Source organism: Bison bison, unplaced genomic scaffold (assembly GCF_000754665.1).
Source record: "Bison bison bison isolate TAMUID 2011002044 unplaced genomic scaffold, Bison_UMD1.0 scf7180017864265, whole genome shotgun sequence".
In the NCBI taxonomy this organism is placed as follows: domain Eukaryota; kingdom Metazoa; phylum Chordata; class Mammalia; order Artiodactyla; family Bovidae; genus Bison; species Bison bison.
This window is the reverse complement of record NW_011494837.1, coordinates 917,900-942,117: the sequence shown is the minus strand read 5'-3', so window position 1 is coordinate 942,117 and position 24,218 is coordinate 917,900. Positions and strand designations below refer to the sequence as shown.

Here is a 24,218-nt window from a genome sequence, read left to right as displayed (position 1 = left end):
CTTCTGAGGGAGACTCCTTCACTGAGTGCAATATAAATTTTTGAGTGAACCTGTGATAGAAAAAGAAAGGAAAAGAATTAAGAAGAAAGAAAAAGAATGTAATTCTGCCGAGAACACCCACTTACGGTACCCTCTGTGGAATCCTCTTCAGTTTTCAAGTAGAAATGACATGATTTATGTTACCCATAACCACCTACCCCACTATAAATATTTAAAAATTAAATAAATAACTAAAACAAATGATTTCCTTGCAAAAGAATATGCAACCCACAGAAAATCGTATGTACCTATATATTGAAAAATATGCTTTTGGCTCAGAATAGGTATCAGTTATGCTATGACTTCTATAAGTAATAAGCATAGCATATCTTATTTGATGAAGAATTTTTACTTTTTCAAATTATGGAATAAATTTCCAGGTTGAGAATTTTTAACTTTTATAAAGTCATATTTTTGCTTGCAAAATGACTAGAAGGAGGCCTACTCCATTCTTTTCCAAATTAACTTAAGTTGCCTGGCCAAACAGAGCACCAAGTGGAAACATACCAAGGAGATTTGGGTTATCTAATTACCATTAGCACATTCTTCTTTTTTCTGTCATGTTCTGTACTGCAACTCAAAATGCCTTTTGAATCCTTTTCAATTGTTGACAGCTAATTTCTGTCCATTACAGACCTACTTCTCACCGTTTGTATTTATCCATCTTAGGAGCTGCATCTTTTTAAAACCAGCTATCTGTCTTTTTGTCATTTTCTCTCTCTTCTTGCTTAACTGTCCACTGGGATGATAGATTTCAAATTATATTAAGCATAAACATGTAGTTAAGATATGCAACTAACACCCATAGTCATTTTCTTTTAAGTTATGCTCTTTAACAATTGCTATTTACTTTTAAGGATTTTAAAAGTATGTCATTCATAATTAGACTCTATCCTACCTTGAGATTATTAATAGAAGCAGGCAATATAAATTTAATGCGCTTTTATTAAAAACATACTTTTGCATATGAAACTGTCACCATTTCCCCTAGTGTTCTTACTGCCTAAGATGGAGAAATACTTTACAGAAATGAAGGTCAAAAGTAAGTAAATAAAAGGTTGATAGGGTAATTCTATTCTTACCTTGATCAGTGACATCCAGAGACTGCTACAGCCTTAGAACTTGTATACATGAGAAGAGAAGGAGCATCTTACTTGGCCCATGACTGGGAAGATAGTTCAGAGAGTCTTATATGCAACCTTAGCTTAAGACTTCCAGTAGCTTATACTCTGGAAATCAGGGGATTAGGACAAGTGAAGAATGCCAATAATCAGTACAGAAAATAAAAGCAATTCAGCAAATAGTTTCTGTCAATCTTCAAAAGAGAAACAATATAAAAAAAGTCACTGGAAACTACCTAGATTTTACGCACCTCCATTGCTGGGGGTAAGGGGTGGTACTTAACAAATGAATCAATCCAGTAAACATATGGAATTTAGAAATTCTTCTCATGGGTTTTAAAGGAGAATAGAAGTGACTTCTATTACACTTTTTGCTAATTATCTAGAATTACTTAAAATATTGTTTAACAGAATGCACCCAGACATATAAATAACTGATGTAAAATCATTAATATAATTCATTAGACTTAAGAGAATTACACTTAAAGTTACATTTCATGTTTTAGGAATAAAGCCAAATGCTTGCAGCTATAAGTAGCATGACTTTTCCCACATATATACTAATGTATCTAAATTGCCCTTAAATTTTATAAGAATGCTTTCTCAGAAACTTTGATTAACTAAACAGAGGATTGTTGGTTTTTTTACTTGCATTTCTCTCCCCCCTAAAAACTATTCAAGGCAGTTTAAAACACATGTAAAAAATGTTTTGTAAATTTGTACCAGAAGTAAAAGATTAGTTCCATAAAAACAAGAAGGAACAAGTCTTGTCTTGGTGGTTATTACTAGCAGTGTATGAGTGCACCATCTCTACCTTTGAGACTTCTGGCAGCAGCAGAGACTAAAGAAGTGGTCAGACTCTTAATATTAAGCCCAAATGCTGTAGGAAATATATAAGGAGGGAATTGAGATTAATGGCCTCAAGCAGAGTTTTTTTCACCAAAGGCAGAAATTTGTTTCATGTGCTGTTTTCTGATTACAACTTTTAATAAAAGCAAGCCTGACTGAGGTAAAGCATCACTGCTTGAAGGTGGCTTTTCAGTCAGTTCAGTCGCTCAGTCATGTCCGAGCTAAGTTAACAAAAGAGATACAAGAATATGCCAGGTAGAACTAAAGTGGAAATGTGGGGAGTAAACCTAGGCTTCAAAAAGGGCTAAAAACAAGAAATCAGAAAACTCTTGAAAGAAAGGCAGTCATTCTTTCTCTTGGTCTACACAGCCATGCATCTCTGTTTCTCTCTCTAAAGACTAGTTTTACCTGTCTATGTTCATTTAGGAAAGGATATCTATCTGCCCCATGGCTTGCAAATTCACATTTCTCTTTCATATCAATCATGGATTAAAATTGGCAAATACTGTGAATCCTATCCCAAATTCCTGGAAGAGAGGCCATGAGTGACCCAGTTTGAGTCAGATCTCCATCCCTAATCCAATTCATGTCTGGGAGCCTAAGCCAGAGAGAACAGTCTTCTAAGACCCTACCCTAGGGTGGAGGCAGTTTTCAGAGACAGGACTGAGGAGATATCCTAAGAGATGCTTGAAAAGTGAAAGTGAAAATCACTCAGTCAAGTCCCATTCTTTGCGACCCCATGGACTATACAGTCCATGGAATTCTCCAGGATGGAATACTGGAATGAGAGTCTTTTCCTTCTCCAGGGGATCTTCCCAACCCAGGGATTGAACCCAGGTCTCCCACATTGCAGGCAGATTCTTTACCAGCTGAGCAGCAAGGGAACCCTTACTAAAAATTTAAGGCTAGTCTTTAATGAGTGCTTAGATTCTCTATTCTTGTACTGAGGGATGATTCAGGTGCTTTAAAAATAAGATGAAGAAGATGCAGAAATCTTTCCACTATTAAGGCCAAGATATCCAACCAATATTTTTGCTCATGTGAAAATAAAATCTCCCCACATTTGCACTGAAATGGGCTGCAGGCAAAGCAAAGACTGTCCTTAGGAAGCGGATTTGGATGTGCTCCCAGAGTTAAACATTCTGTAGACTGAAAGCCTAGAGTTTCACACCACAGGGCACTGTGGAAAGAAGATGATTCTGGCCTGGAAAACAGGTGTTCCAAGTCATCAAAGCAGGTGTTCCAAGTCATCAAAAAGAAGCCTGAGAACCGCTCCATATATATTGAGTTGCATAGTTGTGTAGCACACTTTCTAGGATAAGCCATGGGAAAAGTATGTTGTACAAAATAGAATAGGTGGTCTAGTTTGTAGACTTTTGGTCAATTACCTTTTGTCTACCAAAGAAAATGATTTTAGTTTTGATAAAGTTGATGATTATATAATTGTTTATGGCAGTAGTAAATTGGCAGAGTTATTTATATCCAGAAATCAATTCTAGTTTTTGAAAATAAAACCCAGGTCATAAACATATTGAAATAGACGTATTATTCTGTCTACCAAGATGCCATATATGCAGTTTGTCTCCAATCAGTATCTATTTGTGAAGATACTGATTTAAAAGATGAGTAAATAAAACACAGTACTGGTTCATATTACATGAAATTGTTCATGGGTACGTCAGAAAACTTTTGCCTTTTAGTTCACCATTCTTTTATTTTTTAACATTTTTAAAAGCTTTATTTATTTATTTAATTTTTTGGCTGTAGTGGGTCTCCGTTGCTGCTCGCAGGCTTGTGGCGACTCTTCACTGCAGAGGTCTCTCATGCAGAGCAGGAGCTCTAAAGTGCTTGCTCAGTAGTTGTGGCACATGGGCTAATTCGAAACATGTGAAATCTTCCCAGACCAGGGATCAAACTCATGTCCCTTGCATTGCAAGGCAGATTCTTAATCACTGGACCACCAGGGAAGCCCTAGTTTACCATTCTTTTAGAGTGGTATTTACTGCCATGTTTACAGAATCATACTAAGCCCCAGTTTTAAGTTAACTTGATTCTCTAGGCAAAGAAGTAAAAATTTAGTGAGAGGTCAATATGCAAAGCAAAGAGTGTTATTTTCTTGAAAATAATGGCAGTAAATATTAGAGTAATACTGTGCCTAGCTTCTTGCTTCCAATACAGAATATTTAACTTGGAATCCTCACTTGTGGTCTCTGGGAAAGCATAACATAATACTTGAGGGACACTCAGAAAATTTAATAGAGCCATAGTTTTGTAGGACTATGGCCTTTTTTTAAAATAGGGTCGCATGGAAACACTACTATATATAAAATAGATAGCCAGTGGGAATTCTATGTACGACTCGGGGAGCTCAAACAGGTGCCCTGTGACACCTAGAGGGGTAGGATGGGGTAGGGGGTGGGATGGAGGCTCAAGAGTAAGGGGACATGTGTATATCTATGCCCGATTCATGTTGATGTATGGCAGAAACAACACAATATTGTAAAACAATTATCCATCAATTAAAAATAAATTTTTAATAAATAAATAAAATAAAAAAGGATTGATTGTCCTTAAATCTTTCAGAACCAGTTATAGTGACTGGTTAAAAGTTGAGGTAGATGGTTTGGTGTTACTCAGAACAGGCTTCAAACAATTTCAAGCAATGAACAAAAACTTACCATACAACTTACTCACTTTCAGGGGATAATCAAATGAGTCCTGACATAAGAAGTAGCAGGTTCCTATTAGATGCCTGGGATCTAAATTGCTTAGGACACAGTGCTTGGGTCCATAAAACTGAGAGAAATTACAGTCACACCCCCAACATTGCTGGTTTCTGTGCTTTCATAAGATACTTCTACTGAAGCCATACATGGGACAACTGTAGTCTCAAATCTGCTTTATCATTAATGAGAAAATTAAGTAAAAGTCTTCCACAGGAATTTGTTTAGATCCAGATTTCCTGGTAATGAGTTTATAATTAGATGGGTTTAAATTGAGCAGATTTTTCCACAATCTGATTTTAATATCCTGTCATGCTCAACTTGCCAGAAATGTCAGTTCATTTGTTTTTATTTTTGGTTTGTTTTTACATCCATGCAATTTTTATTAAGTCAGTGCATAAGATCTATTAAATATATGCTAAACAGGACTGGTTTTCCCCTGAATCTAATCTGTCTGTTAAATAAAAAAGTAATCTTCAGGCAGAGAATTTGATATTCTTTGTTTAACAAAAAGTTATTTTATAAAAGTAACCCTCCCCCATCCCATTTTACCTTATGCTTCCAGTCCTATCCATCTAGTTGTGGGGAAAAACATACTCAGAAGGCTGTATTCAACATCAATTAAAAAAAAAAAAAGTAAATGAAGATAGGAAATATCCAGCTCATGCAACATAATAAGCAATGAGAAATTTTTTCTTGGAAATATAAAGACCCACTTACTTTCCCTTCCCTCTGTATTAGGATATTGTTGTTAAGTAGTTGCTCAGTCATGTCCAACTCTTTGCAACCCCATGAACTGCAGCCCACCAGGCTCCTCTGTCCATGGGATTTCTTAGGCAAGAATACTGGAGTGGGTGGCCATTTCCTCCTTTGGGAGATTCTCCTGACCCAGGGATCGAACCTGTGTCTTTTGCATTGGCAGGCGGATTCTTTACCACTGAGCCACCAGGAAAGCCCATAGTAGGATATGTATGTTGATAAATACAACCAAAGTCTTCCCTCTTTGGTTTATTATATTAAATAGGACTATCAATTTCAAGTAACAAAACCCTGACTGGCTTAATGAAAAGTGAGATTCAGGCTGAATCCAGGCTCTCCAACTACGTTCTCAGTACTTTCTCCCTCTCACTTCTGCTTTATTCTCTGTTGAATTTATCTTCAGGCAGATCCTTCCCATATATTTGCAAGAGTTTATATCTCCAGTAAGGCAATTTTGATGAAACTCATATCTCCAATACCTCTACTTCTGAACCTGAATGTGAATGGTAACTTGAGAAAAACATAAGCACACCGACTGATGTCAATTTAAAATTTCACGATCCATCCTTTGCCTCTCTTTTCCAGCCTCCAGTTCAGCCTCTTGATCTATGTCTCAGACATCCCAAAGTACACAGAAATAACTCCTCAAGATGTTGAGCTATTTTGTGTCTCCAGATTTGTGATGTCATTTCTTCAAACTAGAATGTCCCAATATCTATTCATCACCTTGGTGACTGCATATTTAATCATTCCAGTCAGAATCACCTTTATAAACCTTCTTTCACTTCTTCCTGTCAAGGTTATTACTCTCATACTCTTATCACATGAGCTTCATACATACCTCCATTTTAGCAACAATTTTGCTCTACCGCAATTAAGGCTTACATCTCTAACCCCTTCACTAAAGAGAAACTACTATGAGAACAGGAAAATATACTTTAGTGTTTGTTTTTGTTTGTTTGTTTCCCAAATGCTTACATCATAGTGTTTAGCACATTCTAAATGGTTAGTATTTTTGTCATTTTTGAATGGATAATGAGTCAGTGAGTGAGAATTTCCTCAAAAAATCCTATGGAACATTTTTTAAATAATCATGTGTGTTTTTTCTCAGGATTTTTTCTTTAAATATTTTTTCTAAAAAACAGATACTAAATAAATCTTTTATAAGCCTTGTGAAACTTGTGATCTCTATACATTTAATTATAAATCTGCTTACCTCAAATTACACTAACCTTTATATTAAAAAGCTATAACCTCAGATGCATATATATGCCTGTACTGTGCTGTGAGCTGTGCGCTGTGCTTAATCACTCAGTCATGTCCGATTGTTTGCGACCCCATGAGCTGTAGCCCACCAGGCTCCTCTGTCCATGGGATTCTCAAGGCAAGAATACTGGAGTAGGTTGCCATGCCCTCCTCCATGGGATCTTCCCAACCCAGGGATCAAACCCATGTCTCCCACATTGCAGGCAGATTCTTTACCATCTAAGCCACCAGTGAAGCCCATATATACATATATATATATATATATATATATATCTGCCTGCTGCTGCTGCTGCTGTGTCACTTCAGTCGTGTCTGACTCTGTGCGACCCCATAGACAGCAGCCCACCAGGCTTCCCGTCCCTGGGATTCTCCAGGCAAGAACACTGGAGTGGGTTGCCATTTCCTTCTCCAATGCATGAAAGTGAAAAGTGAAAGGGAAGTCACTCAGTCATGTCCTACTCTAGCAACCCCATGAACTGCAGCCTACCAGGCTCCTCCATCCATGGGATTTTCTAGGCAAAAGTACTGGAGTGGGGTGCTGTTGCCTTCTCCATATATCTGCCTACTGTAATGCAAATACCAACTATTATTATTATGATACCTGTTGAACAGTATTTGAACATAATAGATTCCAGGTCAGTAATCCAGGGAATTTGTGAAATTTATAAGGAAATTCTATTTGACATTTAATGTTTTTTTTTAATGATAAAATATGTATTTTGGGAACATGAGTATTTCAATTGCAAAGAAATGTTATCAAAGACTTATCACAGCTTCCAATAACTATATGAAATATAGACAATTACAAATTAAATTCTTGACATTTAGAATGTTAACAATAGTACCAGGTGTTTAAATGCCTCGATCTCTTTTCACTGTTCTTTGATACTTATCATATGAAGCCTACCTGTAGCAAGGCATGCTGACCATTTATTAGTGCAGAAAACAATCCCTTTTAAAAAAAAGACAGAAATTGTTTCATCATGCTGCACTACCTGCTTCTGCTTCTGCCTCTCCATCAAGTTGTACCAAACTCACATTTTCCAATTATCCCTGTATCATTTGGCATTTTTATCTGACAAGTAAGGGCATCAAATTAAGGGCATCAAATAGAGTGAATCTTGAAATCTTTTGTGTCCCAATGTAGCCACAGTTTGAAGTACTGAACTGCATTGTTTCTGGAGAAATGACAGAACAGCGGAGGAAAGCAAATATGTGAAATGATTTTCTGAAAAAGTATAATCCCAGCTAAGGGTCTTTACGTCAACAGAAATGTTTCATGAGGTTTGTTTCCATTCAGCTGAGAAGAGAATTCAGTAACTGGCTCACTAGACTGCATCAGAGTCTCTTACTATTCTCTCTCTCTTAAGTCAATCTTAGGGATATTTTTCTTGTTGGTAGATGGAATCAAATGTTGAATGAATATAAAACAAACATGTTAATACAATGTTAGGCCAAACCTCTTCTGCTAAGTAGCTACTTCATTTAAATCCTAGGCTGGGATATTTGAATGAAGAAATTTACTCATCAGATCAGATCAGATCAGATCAGTCGCTCAGTCGTGTCCAACTCTGTGCGACCCCATGAATCGCAGCACGCCAGGCCTCCCTGTCCATCACCAACTCCCAGAGTTCACTCAGACTCACGTCCATCGAGTCAATGATGCCATCCAGCCATCTCATCCTCTGTTGTCCCCTTCTCCTCCTGCCCCCAATCCCTCCCAGCATCAGAGTCTTTCCCAATGAGTCAACTCTTCGTATGAGGTGGCCAAAGTACTGGAGTTTCAGCTTTTGCATCATTCCTTCCAAAGAAATCCCAGGGCTGATCTCCTTCAGAATGGACTGCTTGGATCTCCTTGCAGTCTAAGGGACTCTCAAGAGTCTTCTCCAACACCACAGTTCAAAAGCATCAATTCTTCGGTGTTCAGCCTTCTTCACAGTCCAGCTCTCACATCCATTCATGCTATTTTAATTACAGAACATATTAAATGCCAAAATACAAAGGTATAAGGGAATTCTTGTGTCACTAGAACATTTTAGACATTAACATTACCAAACAAATCACATATGAAAATTTTCTTTTAGTCAGAGACTAATATCTAGAATGTGTTCTTTATCTCTTCTTTATGAAAACATACATTTATTAATCCCTATGCTATGTAAGGCACTATGCTAATCCCATGTGATACAGAAAGGCAAATGATATTGTTTCTACCCTCAAGAAGCTTATGATATATTTGAAATGGGCCAAAAAAAAACCCAGAAATCTTCAGAAAATGAATCATTTTGATAGTTAAAGTTTTCAGACACAGGTTTGGTCTTTAAATTATTATTTTTATCATTGTTAAATATATTGAAGGGAAATTGTTTCCAATCATGCATCCATGAACTCCTGTCCTTCTATATAAACTATATTAGACATGTCTCAGTATGTTTTTAGTTGACCTTGGCTGACCATAGTAATGTATTGAGTTCTGACATAGTGAGTCCATTGGTGCTCCTTGAATTTTATAGAGCTGTTTGATCCTAAACTCCTGCCTCCAGAGTAGTATGTATTTTGGAATTTTATGTCAGATTTTCAATTTTCCCAGTTGTTCTTTCAGTCAGCCTAGCAGTGTGCATTTCCATTCAACTCCCTCTCTTTAGGTATCTCATGTCTGGTCTTAACACTTAATTTACATCTGCTACACTTCTATACGGAGAAGGCAATGGCAACCCATTCCAGTGTTCTTGCCTGGAGAATCCCAGGGACGGGGGAGCCTGGTGGGCTGCCGTCTATGGGGTCGCACAGAGTCGGACACAACTGAAGCGACTTAGCAAAAAAAAAAACAAAAACACTTCTATATGAATTCAGAAATCAATAAACATATCTGAAGTAAGAGTGTGAGGCACTGAAGCTGTTTTATGAGTAAACTCTGTATTCTTAGTATGTGACCATCTGTCAGATGTTTCTTCAGAGGCTCTTTACGTCTATCTCGTTTGCCACTGCTCCACTGTATTCCACATAATTGAAGTTGCCATCTAGCTGAATTCAAATGCATGTGATGAGTATCTGAACTAAGAAAATAGCTGTGGGGATAGGAGTGAATGGGAATGAATTAAGAAATAACTTTAAAATGTAGTAATGACAGGACTGATGATCTGCCTGCACTATGTGAAGGCTGAGTTCAAAGTTTTAGGCTTGAATATTTCTTTTTTTTTTTTTCTGTATTACTTCCTTATTTTATTAATTTTTTTTTTACAGTAGGTCCTTGGTTATCTATTTTATTTTTTTTATTTTGTTTTATTTAACTTTACAATATTGTATTGGTTTTGCCATATATCAAAATGAATCTGCCACAGTATACATGTGTTCCCTATTCTGAACCCTCCTCCCTCCTCCCTCCCCATACCATCCCTCTGGGTCGTCCCAGTGCACCAGCCCCAAGCATCCAGTATCATGCATTGAACCTGGGCTGGTGACTCGTTTCATATATGATATTATACATATTTCAATGCCATGAATATTTCTAAGAGTGATGTACTTACTGTGATTTTACTCTCTTAGGCTATAGGAAAGTCTGAATATTTTAAAATTTTTTAAAGTATAATTTTATAGTCACATAATGTAGGATAGATTAGGAAGAGATACTGTGGGAAAGCAATCTAATAAAAAATTATAGAACTAGCCTAATCTGTAGGCTGAAGTTTTAGATTACTAGTGGTAATAAAGACAAGATGATATCAACATAATAATGATTTGCTCTGGACCAGGAGTTATAGGGAAAGGTAAACTCGGAGATGACCTCATGTTTCAATTCTAGGTGACCAAGAGAATAGCATCATTTACAAAATCACAAAATCCTCTTCATCTAGGAGAACTAGTTCTTCAGTTTTCACTTCTGTCTCACTCTTACATCTACATGACCATTTAGTGGTGATTTTACAGATTGATGAGTCTCCATTGTATACTGCTACATCTTTATATATATATATATAATTTCATAATTTTAAACCAATATTGATTGCTATATATTCCCTGGGAGGGGATTATTTTTTTTCCCTGAAAAAAAAATGGTAATAATTTCCTGTATTGACTATCAACAAAGCTTACAATTAACTTACTAGGTGCTCTCCATCCATTACTTTGTAGAGAACTCTTTGTTAAAAAACTATTTTGGTGAAGTGATGAGATAATATCATTTGAAATTTTGACATTTCATCTAAAATTGGGAGTCGTAAATACAACATATGAACATGAAACAAATACATTCCACAATGTATTTCGCTGGGCAGAATTTTGAGAAATGCTTTATTCAAAAAAATCATGTCAGTGCTGTCACCCACAGCTTTAAAAAAGTTGTTCAAACAGAAAAGGGTTAACTGTAAAAAGTATTGCATAGAAAATGGCACAGAATACAAATAACAGATTTCACTTTGAAATGTAAATATAAACTAGAATAATCTTGATTACAGAGAGACAAAATCATATGCCTCCATAGAAAAAAATTCTTTGGTTTAAAATAGGCAAATTGCTTTTCCCTCATACTTTCCTAAAGACATGAAATCTCTCTCTCTTTTTTTTTTTTTTTTTGGATACCCAGTAAATAACCACTTTTTTTTCTCTTTAAATAGAAACAACTACAGCAAACCTCACTTAATGTCATCCTGACTTATGCCACACATTGGGTAGGTGCTAAGTCCTTGCTCAGTAACAGTTTTACAACTCTTTTCAGATAATTGCTTCCTCTTAAGGAAGTATGCATCTTTCCAAACCATAGAATGAAATATGTCATTTTAATATACTAATCTTTTTCTAAAAATACAGCCTCATTCGATTAAGCAAAGGAACAATTCCTATCACCTAGTTACAAACACATTTTATTTCTTACCATGGACTTTATTGTGTTTCTTCTTAAGGATAGGTTTGCTCTCTTTGGTGTTACTTACATGAGTAAATCTTATGTTTATATACACATTTCTCCTACAAAACTAATTAGAAATATCTTCTCAGGATTGAAAAAATGAATAGAAATATAGATAAGTTTTCACCACAGAGGAGTTTGTATCTTTACTGTATTTTATGGAATTTTATGCATTCATTTTGTAGATGATTTTATGGTTTATTTGTCTAAGTATCTGTTTATTTTTAATATATTTATTTTTGCCTGTGTCAGCACACAGCACCTCCTTGCGGCATGCTGGATCTCCAGTTGCGGCAGGCAGGCTTCTCTCTAGTTGTGGCGTGGGGGCTTAGTTGCCCCAAGGCATGTGGGACTTTAGTTCTCAGACCAGGCAGTTAACCTACGTCCCCTGCTTTAAAAGGCAGATTCTTAACCACTGGACCAGCAGGGAAGTCCCTTAGTGTCTGTTTACATTAATGGAGTCTTTGAGACCTCTAGCCCAGGAACAACTCGTCTTCCTCCTCGTCCTTCCCCCTCCTCCCCCTCCTCCTGCTCCCCTCCTCTGCTTCCGCTCCTCCTACTCCCAATATAATCACGTTTCCAAACTCCTACTCTGCTGCAGTGAGAGGCAGTGTGGTGTGGGTGGGTTCACTCGTGTCTGACTCTTTGTGACCCCATGGACTGTAGCCCACCAGATTCCTCTGTCCATGGAATTTTCCAGACAAGAATACCGGAGTGGGTTGTCATTTCCTACTCCAGAGTATATTCGCGACCCAGGGATCCAACCAGCATCTCTGGCACCTCCTGCACTGACAGGCAGATTCTTTACCAATAGCACCAACCTGGGAAACCCCCTACTCTGCTGATTCATCACCAAAGGCTGTTTATTCTCTTCCAGAGCACCTTGCAGTTTCTCTTTCGTAACAGTTCTTAGACTTGTAATTACTTGTTTGTTGTTTATCTTCCCCACTGAACTATAAATCCAGGAGGACAGTGTTATTGTTTACCACTATATCCCCACTAGGTCTCAGTGCCTGCCATATAATAGGTGCTCAATAATCTAGAGTCTACTAGCACCTCTATGCTGTCAGTCATTCTTAACCTTGGGTTCAAATTTACAAGCTTAATCTACTCAACTTGATTCAATGTAAAAGTCTATACTTCCAGTAGTGGCTGCCTCCCAGGAAGCTTTATCTCCAAGAATACAGAATAATTGGATTCTACTGATTAAAATCGTGTTAGATAGACTGACTTTACATACATATTGTTGCTACCTTCAGGGCAAATCTCTACATATTAAGTGAAAGGTGAAGACATGGATAATCCTGGGTTAATCTAACCTGTTTTATACAGAATCATCTATCCATTCACATAAATAACATTTATTGAGCTACTACCATGTATCAACTTCTGTAGGTCCAATACTACCTTAATTTCCTGGGATTACTCTAGCAAATGACCACATTTGGTGGCTTAAAACACCAAATTTGTTCTCTCATATTTATGGAAGCCAGAAGCACACTCTATCCTAAGATTCCAGTAAAGGTGGCTCTGGGCATTCCTTGGCTTGTGGCTGCACAACTCGTCTCTGCCTCTGTCTTCCTACATACAGCTTTCTCCTCTTTGTCTTCTCTCCTCATGTCTCTTATAAGGACACTTGTCATGAATTTGAGCCCATCCATTTGATCCATGATGACTGAGGTCCTCAATTATACCTACAAATTCCTTTTTGCGGGGAAAGGAGGAGGAGAGGATGTCTTCAACATACTACACATACTATAGTGAATATAGTCCCCACCCTCATGGAATTTGCAGTCTAACAGAAAGATTATTAAAAAAAAAAAGTAATTTCAATGAAACATTATAGAAATTTATCAATAAAAGTAGTACAAGGGACCATGGGGACATATGTCTGGGAACCTAATAAAATCTAAACAACCAGAAAACAATGTGATGTTCATGTAGGAGGACTGAACAGAAATGGACCATGATAGAAAGTCAATGCATTGTAAGAACTGGCAGAAATTTAGCATGGTTAAAGAATGATTAGAGATGAATCTGGAGATATATGCTAGAGCCATTTGTAGAACCCCATGTTAACAAAGTTAAGGGCTTTGAACTTTATCTTGATATAAAGTCAGAGCTCTGTGATTAGCCACAGGAATATGATAAAGAGGCAGAAATTATCCCTGTCTAGACCAAGAGCTACAGCACAGGTTTTGTGAATTCCCCATTTCCAAATAATGGTAGCTCTTGTTTTTCCCAGTGTTTGATTGCAGCCTTAGTAAATAATGCAATATCACAGTAAAATTGCTCTGAAGGTTTGTGTTGAAAGTGAAAGTGAAAATATTTAATTCAACATTCTCATTTTTACAGACATGAAACCAGGGTCAAGCAAGGCTATGATTGTTCTAGAATATACAACCCAGATGTTCTGTTAGTGAAAATGATGGTATAAAATAGTGGCAATACAATGGGCTTCAGTTCAGTTCACTCGCTTAGTCGTGTCCAACTCTTTGCGACCCCATGGACTGCAGCATGCCAGGCTTCCTTGTCCATCACCAACTCCCAGAGCTTGCCCAAACTCATGTCCATTGAGTTGGTGATGCCATTCAATCATCTCATCCTCTGTCGTCCCCCTCTCCTCCTGCCTTCAATCTTTCCCAGCATCAGGGTCTTTTCCAATGAGTCAGTTCTTCTCATCAGGTGGCCAAAGTACTGGAGCTTCAGCTTCAGCATCAGTCCTTCCAATGAATATTCAGGATTGATTTCCTTTAGGATTAACTGGTTTGATCTCCTTGCAGTCCAAGGGACTCTCAAGAGTCTTCTCCAAGTATGGGCTTGGAGCTTGATAAATCAGGGTTGGATGGCCAGCTTTTTTGTATACAAGGCATGTGACCTTATGCAAGTAATATAACCACTTAAACTATGAATAATAATAGTACCCACTTATTAAGACTATTATACAGATAAATTTGATAATGAATTTGAAGTACTAAGCATAATACTAGTGGATAGTTTACTATTAAATATATATGGCTATTGTTGATGATGATGAGATTCATAATGTTTTCATAATCACCCCAGCCCCATCATCAACAGAATTTTACTATAAGTGTGCATCACATTATACACTCTTATTTTTAAATATATATTATACATTGTTGTTGTTGTTTAGTCACTCAGTCATGTCCGACTCTTTGCGACCCCATGGACTATAGTCCGCCAGGCTCCTCTGTCCATGGGGTTCTTCAGGCAAGAATACTGGAGTGGATTGTCATTCCCTTCTCCAGGGGATCTTCTCAACCCAACTATCAAACCTATGTCTCCTGTACATATACACACACAACATTCTTCACAGAGGAGTGTTTAGAATTGCTAGTACAGAGGTTTAATAAACAATTATGCAGAAATACACATTTTTCAAAGTGTCAAAACTTAATAATCTGTCATCCAATTAAAATTTTAATTGAAGCAAAGTTCATAAATATGTAATCACCAGGGTGAAAACGGAGAAGGCAATGGCACCCCACTCCAGTACTCTTGCCTGGAAAATCCCATGGATGGAGGAACCTGGTAGGCTGCAGTCCGTGGGGTCACTAAGAGTCGGACACGAATGAGCAACTTCCCTTTCACTTTTCACTTTCATGCATTGGAGAAGGAAATGGCAACCCACTCCAGTGTTCTTGCCTGGAGAATCCCAGGGATGGGGGAGCCTGGTAGGCTGCCGTCTATGGAGTCGCACAGAGTCGGACACGACTGAAGCAACTTAGCAGCAGGGTGAAAAAGAAGATATATTAGTAGTACTCACATCTTACTAAGGAATTATTTAAATTAAACAACACAATTTTCTGTAATGAGGTGATCTGATTTTCCAAAGACAGTCAATTACATAATATTCTCCTCAATCTGAACTTGAATACATGGTCTCAAAAAATCCCCTGCTACCTAGCTATCATGAAAATACATGTTCCAGGTTTAAAATTCTTCAACTATATTATATATTTTAAAAATACACCAGTTTGTAAGTAAATAATGTTTTGTTTTGAACTGCCACCTTCATCTTCAAAAAGTTAATGTTGTTTTCTATAACATCTATTCCTTATAATTTGTTATTCAATTATTTTCAATGAAAAAAAAAACTGACATTTTAAGGCACACATTAATTCCCATGATATCAATATTATTTTGAAGATTAGGAAATCTAGTTTGGACCTAATAAAAAACCATCAGTACATTATTTATTGGATAAAATTCAACTATTTAACTTGGTTCTGTACAGACTGTGTGCTACAACTCAACATTGAAATAGATTGCCTGAAAATATCTTAAGTCATAGTGACTAACATCTAATTCCAAGGTTTAGTAAATGTTTACTAAAACCTTAAGATAAATGATTTTTGTGTTTATTTACATTTAGGTTTCTTAAAAATCCTCTTAAATAATTGACTGGTTTCTTACTGACTCAACAATAGCATTTAAGGTTTAGATATTCTCTAGTAGAAATATCCTTTTTATGAGAAAGTTATTACCGTGAATATAAACTTGCACATAGCTTATCACATACTTGATTCCCAAAAAATGATCCACTTCTTTGGAAGTCTTTCTCAGACTTAATAAATTTTAATTATTATGGTAGAGAGTTAAGTGGTTTGCTTTTCAGTTGTATTCTTTCTTTTGTTTAGCTTGTTGCTTAAAACTGATTAATAATTTTTATAATAACCTAAATAAAAATCAAGCTTTATTCAAGTTAAGGGATATTGGAGGCACTGATTGATTTAATGCTTTAGAATATTGATAACAAACTGAATTATTATTGTGAGTTATAGTATAGGAAGGAGAAATTTTAAAAATATCTAAAATCTGAATTCTGGTGATAGTCATATGTGAGGTGGATCAAGTTCTTTAACTTCTCTGGGCTTCACTTTCTTTACCTCACTTTCTTTCTTAAGCATTTACCCATTTGCCATCTAATTAAATTATATCTTGTTAAAACTTCAGTAATACAGAGAATGAATTAATTGAAATAAAAAGATTCCTGGAAGGTTAGGAAAACATGCAGCCCTTGCAGTTTCAGTTTTGTCAATGAAAGAAGTTATATGCTATAAACATATAATCTATACTTTTCTTCAAACAAGGGAGCTTTTACATATCATGTTTTTAATGAATTAAAAATGACCAGCTTCCCTTGTGGCTCAGCTGGTAAAGAATCTGCCTGCAATGTGGGAGACCTGAGTTCAATACCTGGGTTGGGAAGATCCCCTGGAGAAGGGAAAGGCTACCCACTCCAGTATTCTTGCCTAGAGAATTCCATGGACTGTATAGTCCATGGGGTCCCAAAGAGTGGGACACAACTGAGCGACTTTCACTTTCACTTTTTAATGACTGCTAGTCAGAAGATCAGCCCTGGGATTTCTTTGGAAGGAATGATGCTAAAGCTGAAACTCCAGTACTTTGGCCACCTCATGCAAAGAGTTGACTCATTGGAAAAGACTCTGATGCTGGGAGGGACTGGGGGCAGGAGGAAAAGGGGACGACAGAAGATGAGATGGCTGGATGGCATCACCGACTCAGTGGACACTCACCGACTCAATGGACACTCACTAAGTGAACTCTGGGAGTTGGTGATGGACAGGGAGGCCTGGCATGCTGCGATTCATGGGGTCGCAAAGAGTCAGACACGACTGAGCGACTGATCTGATCTGATCTGAGTCAAACATCTAAGCACCTACTATATACACTCCTGTGCTATAGAGGTGGGAATTCATAACTTTGATTTTTGAATTAAGATCTATGAAATGTAAAGAAGTTCATTCTTAAATTATGCAATAATAGCCTTTCTATTTTGAGAAAACAGACATTATAACAGTCTGTAAAGTCTGATCTGTTGGTATATGATCAGGCCACTCAAGATGACAGTTCTCTTGCTCTCTTATACAACTTGTGCTCAACCAGCCCATGGTTCACTTACACCCTACTCACATGACTATCCAATCCTCTTAATTATAGGGTTTAATCAATAACTGCCTAGGAAATGGCAACCCACTCCAGTGTTATTGCCTGGAGAATCCCAGGGACAGGGGAGCCTGGTGGGCTGCCGTCTATGGGGTCACACAGAGTCGGACACGACTGAAGTGACTTAGCAGCAGCAGCAGCCTACATTCTTGCCCCAGCTTATGGTTACCCTGATGACTGATGAGCCAACCTGAAGCCAATTCCCCCTATAAATGGTTACCCTACCTCCACCTCGATTGTGAAGACTACTACTGTGCCCTGGCTGCTGTCTGCTATCTATGATGGAGTGTTGCTCCAGGACTTTCAGACTTGTAAGATTCCCTAAGTACTAAACTGTTGTTGTTTCTTTCACTGGCTCCTGGCTTTCCTTTGTCTCTCAGGTGGGCAACTACAGGGTTTGCAAGCCTGTGGGTGTAGCCCAACAGTTGTCAAACGTGTTCAAGGAAATAGCAATTACGTAAGCAAAATCCTTTAGTTCATCTGCTTATTTAATTACGCAAAATCTACTTAATCTTAAAATGAGGGGTACTAGGAACCCATCTGCTTTCTTAGTATTTTTGTAAAAAAAGAAAGGGTTATGGGTAGATTAAGACTTCAATCTTCAGCCCTCGTTTTGGATCTGCATCTTACATGTCAAATAAAGGGAAAGCTTTGTGGAATTTTTTGGTATTCATTATTGTATTTTCAGGAATATAATAAGTTGTAAAACATTTGCTAGTGAAAGGTCACCCAGGGAAATGTTAATACCTTATCTGTGTTTCAGCTTCTGACATGGCGGCGGAACAAGGGCAGATTCTTGTGATAGCCACCGCAGCAGTGGGAGGATTCACTCTTCTCGTCATTCTTACTCTCTTCTTCTTAATAACTGGCAGGTAACTGAATTATACCAGAATATTTTCAGGATTTGTGGAGAGCCATTCTTCTCATACACTGTGTGTTCAAGGGCTTTTAAGCTTAAAGAACTGTACCTGTGAGAAAAATAAGTCAGGGCAGATTCCACTCTTGACAAGTGCACCTTTACGTGGCAACAAGGTCCCTGAACCTGAAGGCAACTGAAGACCTGAGAAAAACACTTTGAAAACAATGAATGTATTACTCAGCCATTAAAAAGAATACATTTGAATCAGTTCTAATGAGGTGGATGAAACTGGAGCCTATTATACAGAGTGAAGTAAGCCAGAAGGAAAAACACCAATACAGTATACTAACGCATATATATGGAATTTAGAAAGATGATAACAATAACCCTGTGTACGAGACAGCAAAAGTGACACTGATGTATGGAACAGTCTTATGGACTCTGTGGGAGAGGGAGAGGGTGGGAAGATTTGGGAAAATGGCATTGAAACATGTAAAATATCATGTATGAAACGAGATGCCAGTCCAGGTTCGATGCACGATACTGGATGCTTGGGGCTAGTGCACTGGGACGACCCAGAGGGATGGTATGGGGAGAGAGGAGGGAGGAGGGTTCAGGATGGGGAGCACATGTATACCTGTGATGGATTCATTTTGATATTTGGCAAAACTAATACAATTATGTAAAGTTTAAAAATAAAAAAAAAAACAATGAATGATAAAATCCTATTCAATAAGTGACTTCTGAGTTTTTCCTTTACTGCAATCAAATTATATCATTAAATGGATTTTGTTTGGGGAAAAAAGTAGTTCAACAGAGAAACTGAACAATTTATTTAAACGTGCTTTATAAACTTAATATTATAGAAAAATTTTTATTCATTGAATACTGAACATATTGATATTAGAATTGCATTAATTTGGTTATGTAATCAAGTGAAAATATTTTCCTGTGGAAGTGCAATATGGATGAGAATTTTAAATGACAATAAATTTAATGTAGCAAAAGACCTAGACTTGAATCCCAACCAGCTGGTCAAAGTGCTTCTTCCACCTAAACTTTAGATTTATATTTTTACACAGTTTGTTATGACAAAGCATCACTCTTGCAGCTAATAGTGTCTCAGACTTCATTTAAACAGCAGTGTCACACTTATCATCAGTTTTAAAGAATGCTTCTAAATTCATTATGGAAGTTCACTCAAATTATATTTTATTTATAGTTATTCAATATGTAGCATAATTAGTTCAATTATAAGTTATATTTTATGTATTTGTAGAATATGAGTTAAAGGCCTTATTGCCACAGAGTATTTAAGCAAATGATTTAAATACACATGTAGAAAAGTATTTCCTTAAAAGATCAGAAAATACTGCCTTAATACATAAATATGACAAACTTAAAAGAAGACCTTACAGTCATTGTAGGCTAAATAAGATTGGCCTAGTAAACCTGAGAGATAGGCACGGCTGTTATATTTATTTAGGATTTCTGAAACAGAATTTGAATACCATTTTAAAAAAAGATTTAATAATGACAAAAATTGAAAGTTGAAAATAATTTAGTACAGTTTCCATGTTTGCCAATTTATATGACATCAGAAACTTCCTTAACTTTCTATATAAAAAAAAAAAAAGTTCAGTTACATAAGATAAAACATTTATTCTGAAGCATGACTTAAGCACTTTGCTACAGAAGCATTCACTGGAAATTATTCTATGAAAATTTTAAGACATTTGAATAAATATGCAATTTGTCATAGGATCTGAAGCCAAATTCACATTGAAAGATTGGATTGTGCACCACAGGTGTATTCTGTTTAACCATTTGGAATTAGCAGTTTGATGAACTGTCAGGTAATATGGATGTTGATGAATTTTTCATGTTAAAGAAGTCATAGGAGATAAGTTCCTGCCTCCATTCTTCAGGACATGATTTTTCTGAGACAGAAAACAGAACACACTTTTACCACTTCCAATTTAAAAAAAAAAAAAGAAACACACTGTTCACCACTGAAACTGGAATACAGTTGTCTAAATTTCTGAGTTTCTGAATCAAGAACAATGTTTCCATTGTGACTTTTAAAGCTATTCACCAACTATAGCTGTTAGAGGCCATATAAGGAAAGACATGATTGTCACTACTTGTTATTAAATATTTTCTAGGCCTCCCATCATTTGGATCAATCAATCTACTTGAGAGTATTTTATTTTTCTCTGGAGCTAATATTGATATAGTAAAAAGAAACTTCTATGGAGTATTTTCTATAAAGATGTTCTTAAAAGCCATCTTTATGATAAGAATTTTTGCCTATGAGTGAGGAGTATTTTAATTGATATTGGTTCTTATCCAGCATAATTCCTAAATAAGGTTCTCTTTACCTCTTATAAAGGTGTCAGTGGTACATAAAGGCCAAAATGAAGTCAGAAGAGAAGAGAAGAAAGGACTTACAGAATGGGCATTGTAAGTAGTTCAGTGACTTTCTTCCATGGTTTTTAACAGTTCATTTTAAACATGTATCCATGAGTTGAGAAAGCCAAAGAAATTCAGTTCCAATCTTTCAGCACTGAGACTTTTCATCTGGTTTCTAGGTTTTCTAGTGAAAATTGCACCTGCTTCTCATTATATGATATTACCTTTTTCCTAATTATGCTTGCTGGGAAACACAACTGAATAAGCTAAAAATATAAGATGACTGATTATATCTAGTTATTTACCACTCACAATGGCTCCAAAACATTAGTTGGTTTTATTTAGTGGATCATTAGCTATAGAAATAGTAAGGGATTCTTGTTGCTTCTTGTAGGCACTGTCATTTAACATACAACAAATCAATTTAAAATTCATTAACACTAGAAAATCAGCTCTTTAACTCTTAGAATATGTATGAAATCCTTGAGCTGACAACAAGGTTATAGTCATTTGAAGGATCTCTTCTGAAGTAAGCTATAATTACCACTACAGTTGGTTTTATAATTGCCACCGCCACCACCCCCCACCCCAACGCCCACCTGCACCTCCAAATTGCAAACTACTTTGTCAAGGCAGTTTCTCTGTCATGAGACACTGAATTGACAAGGAAGGGATGTTCTCTAATTAATCATAGTATAGAGATAACATGTGAAGCAAGTTGTTTAACTATTTAAACTCATCTTCTATTTCAAATTGAGCTGAAGTAATAAGGGACTTTTCAACCCATATTACCCTTCAGAGAATGGAAAGGATTTAAGTTAGAAAATTATAAACTAAAGGGTTCCTTTAGGGCTCGTGTCTAAGATTCACATGATTTCTCTGAGCAGGGGCTGAGGACCAGCTGCCATCAAAGTTTTCACCCTTACCCACCTATGTTCAGACTCAGAAGGTCCAGAGTAGGGCTAAGGGATAAGCATTTTTAACAAACTCTCCTATGTGGTTTTTTCACACAAAGAGTTTGAGGATCACTGCCCTGGCAGGGAAGGGAGAACTGAGACAGCTGATAACAGTCATGGGATGAGCCGAAAATAACGTAGACAGATGCAGAAACCTGGATCTAGGCACTTGGTCCAGTGACTTAAACTGAGTAACCTCAAGATTCACTGCAGGACATTCACTACTGAACTGCAGAAGAAAAAGTTTTCACCTGTTTTCCAACTAGTAGCTTAGTATAAACCGAACCAGATGGTCCCAGCAACAAGCAATGAAAATAACCTGAGGAAGCCAAGAAGATAGAAGAAAGATAACGAATAGATGTTTAAGAAGACACAAATAAGTAGTAACAAGATATTCAAAATTGGAACTAAGTTTGGGGGTTTTGCTATACTACATATATTGTGTATACAAAAAAAAAGTGATACTAACCAATCAGTTTATTCTGTAGATATGTATATCACTTTAAATTATTAAATGGTTGAATTGGTAAAACTATGCATAAGTTAATAAATGGCATGTGTTATCTGTGCATAAAGTAATGTTATCAACATGACCGTATGGATCTAATCATCTAGTAGTAGCCACTGGATTTGAACTTAGAGTACTCAGTCTGAAATCACAGCTCCTACAAAGTTACAAAAATATCATTAAGAGTATGAACCAGAAGTACAAATTATCTGTTCTCATTTTCTCCAATCTAAAGTCAAATTCTTGAGTTTGAGAAGTCAAGAAAAGCATAGCATTTTAGAATCAGTCAAGTCTATCTAGAAATATGCTTTACTTGTATGGTTTTGGGAAGTGCTGATCTTCTCATTGGTGCTTATCTAGCACTAGAAGTCAGGAGGCAAAAAGTAATGAAAGAACAGGCACAGAAAAACTCATTAAGCAAATTACTGCTGATGAGCTTTGCACCACCTTCTCTAAACTCATTTTATCACCTTTTGTTTGCTTTTGAGTTTTTCTTGCAAGAACATGTTTCTAAGACCTGGGCAGTGCTTAACTCAGGGTGTTGTATGACTTTCAAAATCTAAAAAGCAAAAAATATGAGGATAATTTATATGCAATAATTATCAGTTCAGTTCAGTTGCTCAGTCGTGTCTGACTGTTTGCGACCCCATGAACTGCAGCATGCCAGGCCTCCCTGTCCATCACCAACTCACGGAGTCCACCCAAACCCATGTCCATCGAGTTGGTGATGCCATCCAACCATCTCATCCTCTGTCATCCCCTTTTCCTCCCGCCTTCAATCTTTCCCAGCATCAGGGTCTTTTTATTTTTTATTTATTTATTTTTTTTTTTATGCTGACTTTCTGCACAAAAGGTTTCTTTTTATTCATTAACATAGGCAAAGTTATTTAAGTCAATAAATTTTTAAGGATTTTTCACACGTCCTGATTCGGGTCTTTTTAAATGAGTCAGCTCTTCACATCAAGTGGCTGAAGGATTCGAGTTTCAGCTTCAACATCAGTCCTTCCAATGAATACCCAGGACTGATCTCCTTTAGGATGGACTAGTTGGATCTCCTTGCAGTCCAATAAATATAACACTGATCTTTTAACCACTACTAATCTGTATTCAGTAAAGGTTGACTGTGTGATCATTGCCTATAAAACCATAGCTAAGGAAATGTATAAAGATGTACTCTAAGAAATGATCTCCTGTCATCTAGGGACTATCTAAAGTGGAAAGCAGAAACTAGTGAGCAAAGCAGAGAAATATCTACTGGAGTCTGTGACTTCACATAGAAGTTTCAAATTAATATGTACCCAGACTTCCAAGTTTTCCAGCCAGCCCTATCTATCTTCCTAACTGCCCATGGGCTGTGAGTACCCTCACACCCACCATAGAAAGAGGAGTACCTATACAGTGAGTGACTGGATTTGGGCCTTTGATTCTTATCCCTTCCTCTAGAATGGAAAGAGGATCCTTTCCAGGAAAATGTGCAATTTTGCCATAGAAGCAACTACCAGATCACAGAAAAGATCTATGATCCATAGTGTAGTGATCCTCCCTGTTGCTGTGCCATGGAGTCTGTGTTTTATTGCCTAAGAGTTTCTGAAAGGGGAGAGGCCACTAAAATAGGACATGAGTTCAGGAAAACCTAGGGACATAGAGTAAAAAAGTCCAGGAAGAACTGATAGTTTAGTTCAGATGCTCAGTCATGTCTGACTCTTTGTGACCCCATGGACTGAAGCACACCAGGCTTCCCTGTCTATCACCAACTCCTGGAGCCTGCTCAAACTCATGTCCATTGAGTCAGTGATGCCATCCAACCATCTCATCCTCTGTTGTCCCCT

At 36.9% G+C, this 24,218-nt stretch overlaps 1 protein-coding gene across 1 annotated transcript in view; it reads left to right on the top strand.

Annotated features, from left to right (window-relative positions):
• Positions 1–24,218, top strand: part of EPHA6 (EPH receptor A6) — a 1,018,858-nt gene that overhangs the window by 697,055 nt on the left and 297,585 nt on the right. Inside the window, exons 8-9 of the mRNA XM_010848390.1 lie at positions 18,418–18,526; positions 20,906–20,976. Coding sequence (XP_010846692.1) covers positions 18,418–18,526; positions 20,906–20,976 — 180 coding nt within the window. The remainder of the gene's footprint in view (positions 1–18,417; positions 18,527–20,905; positions 20,977–24,218) is intronic.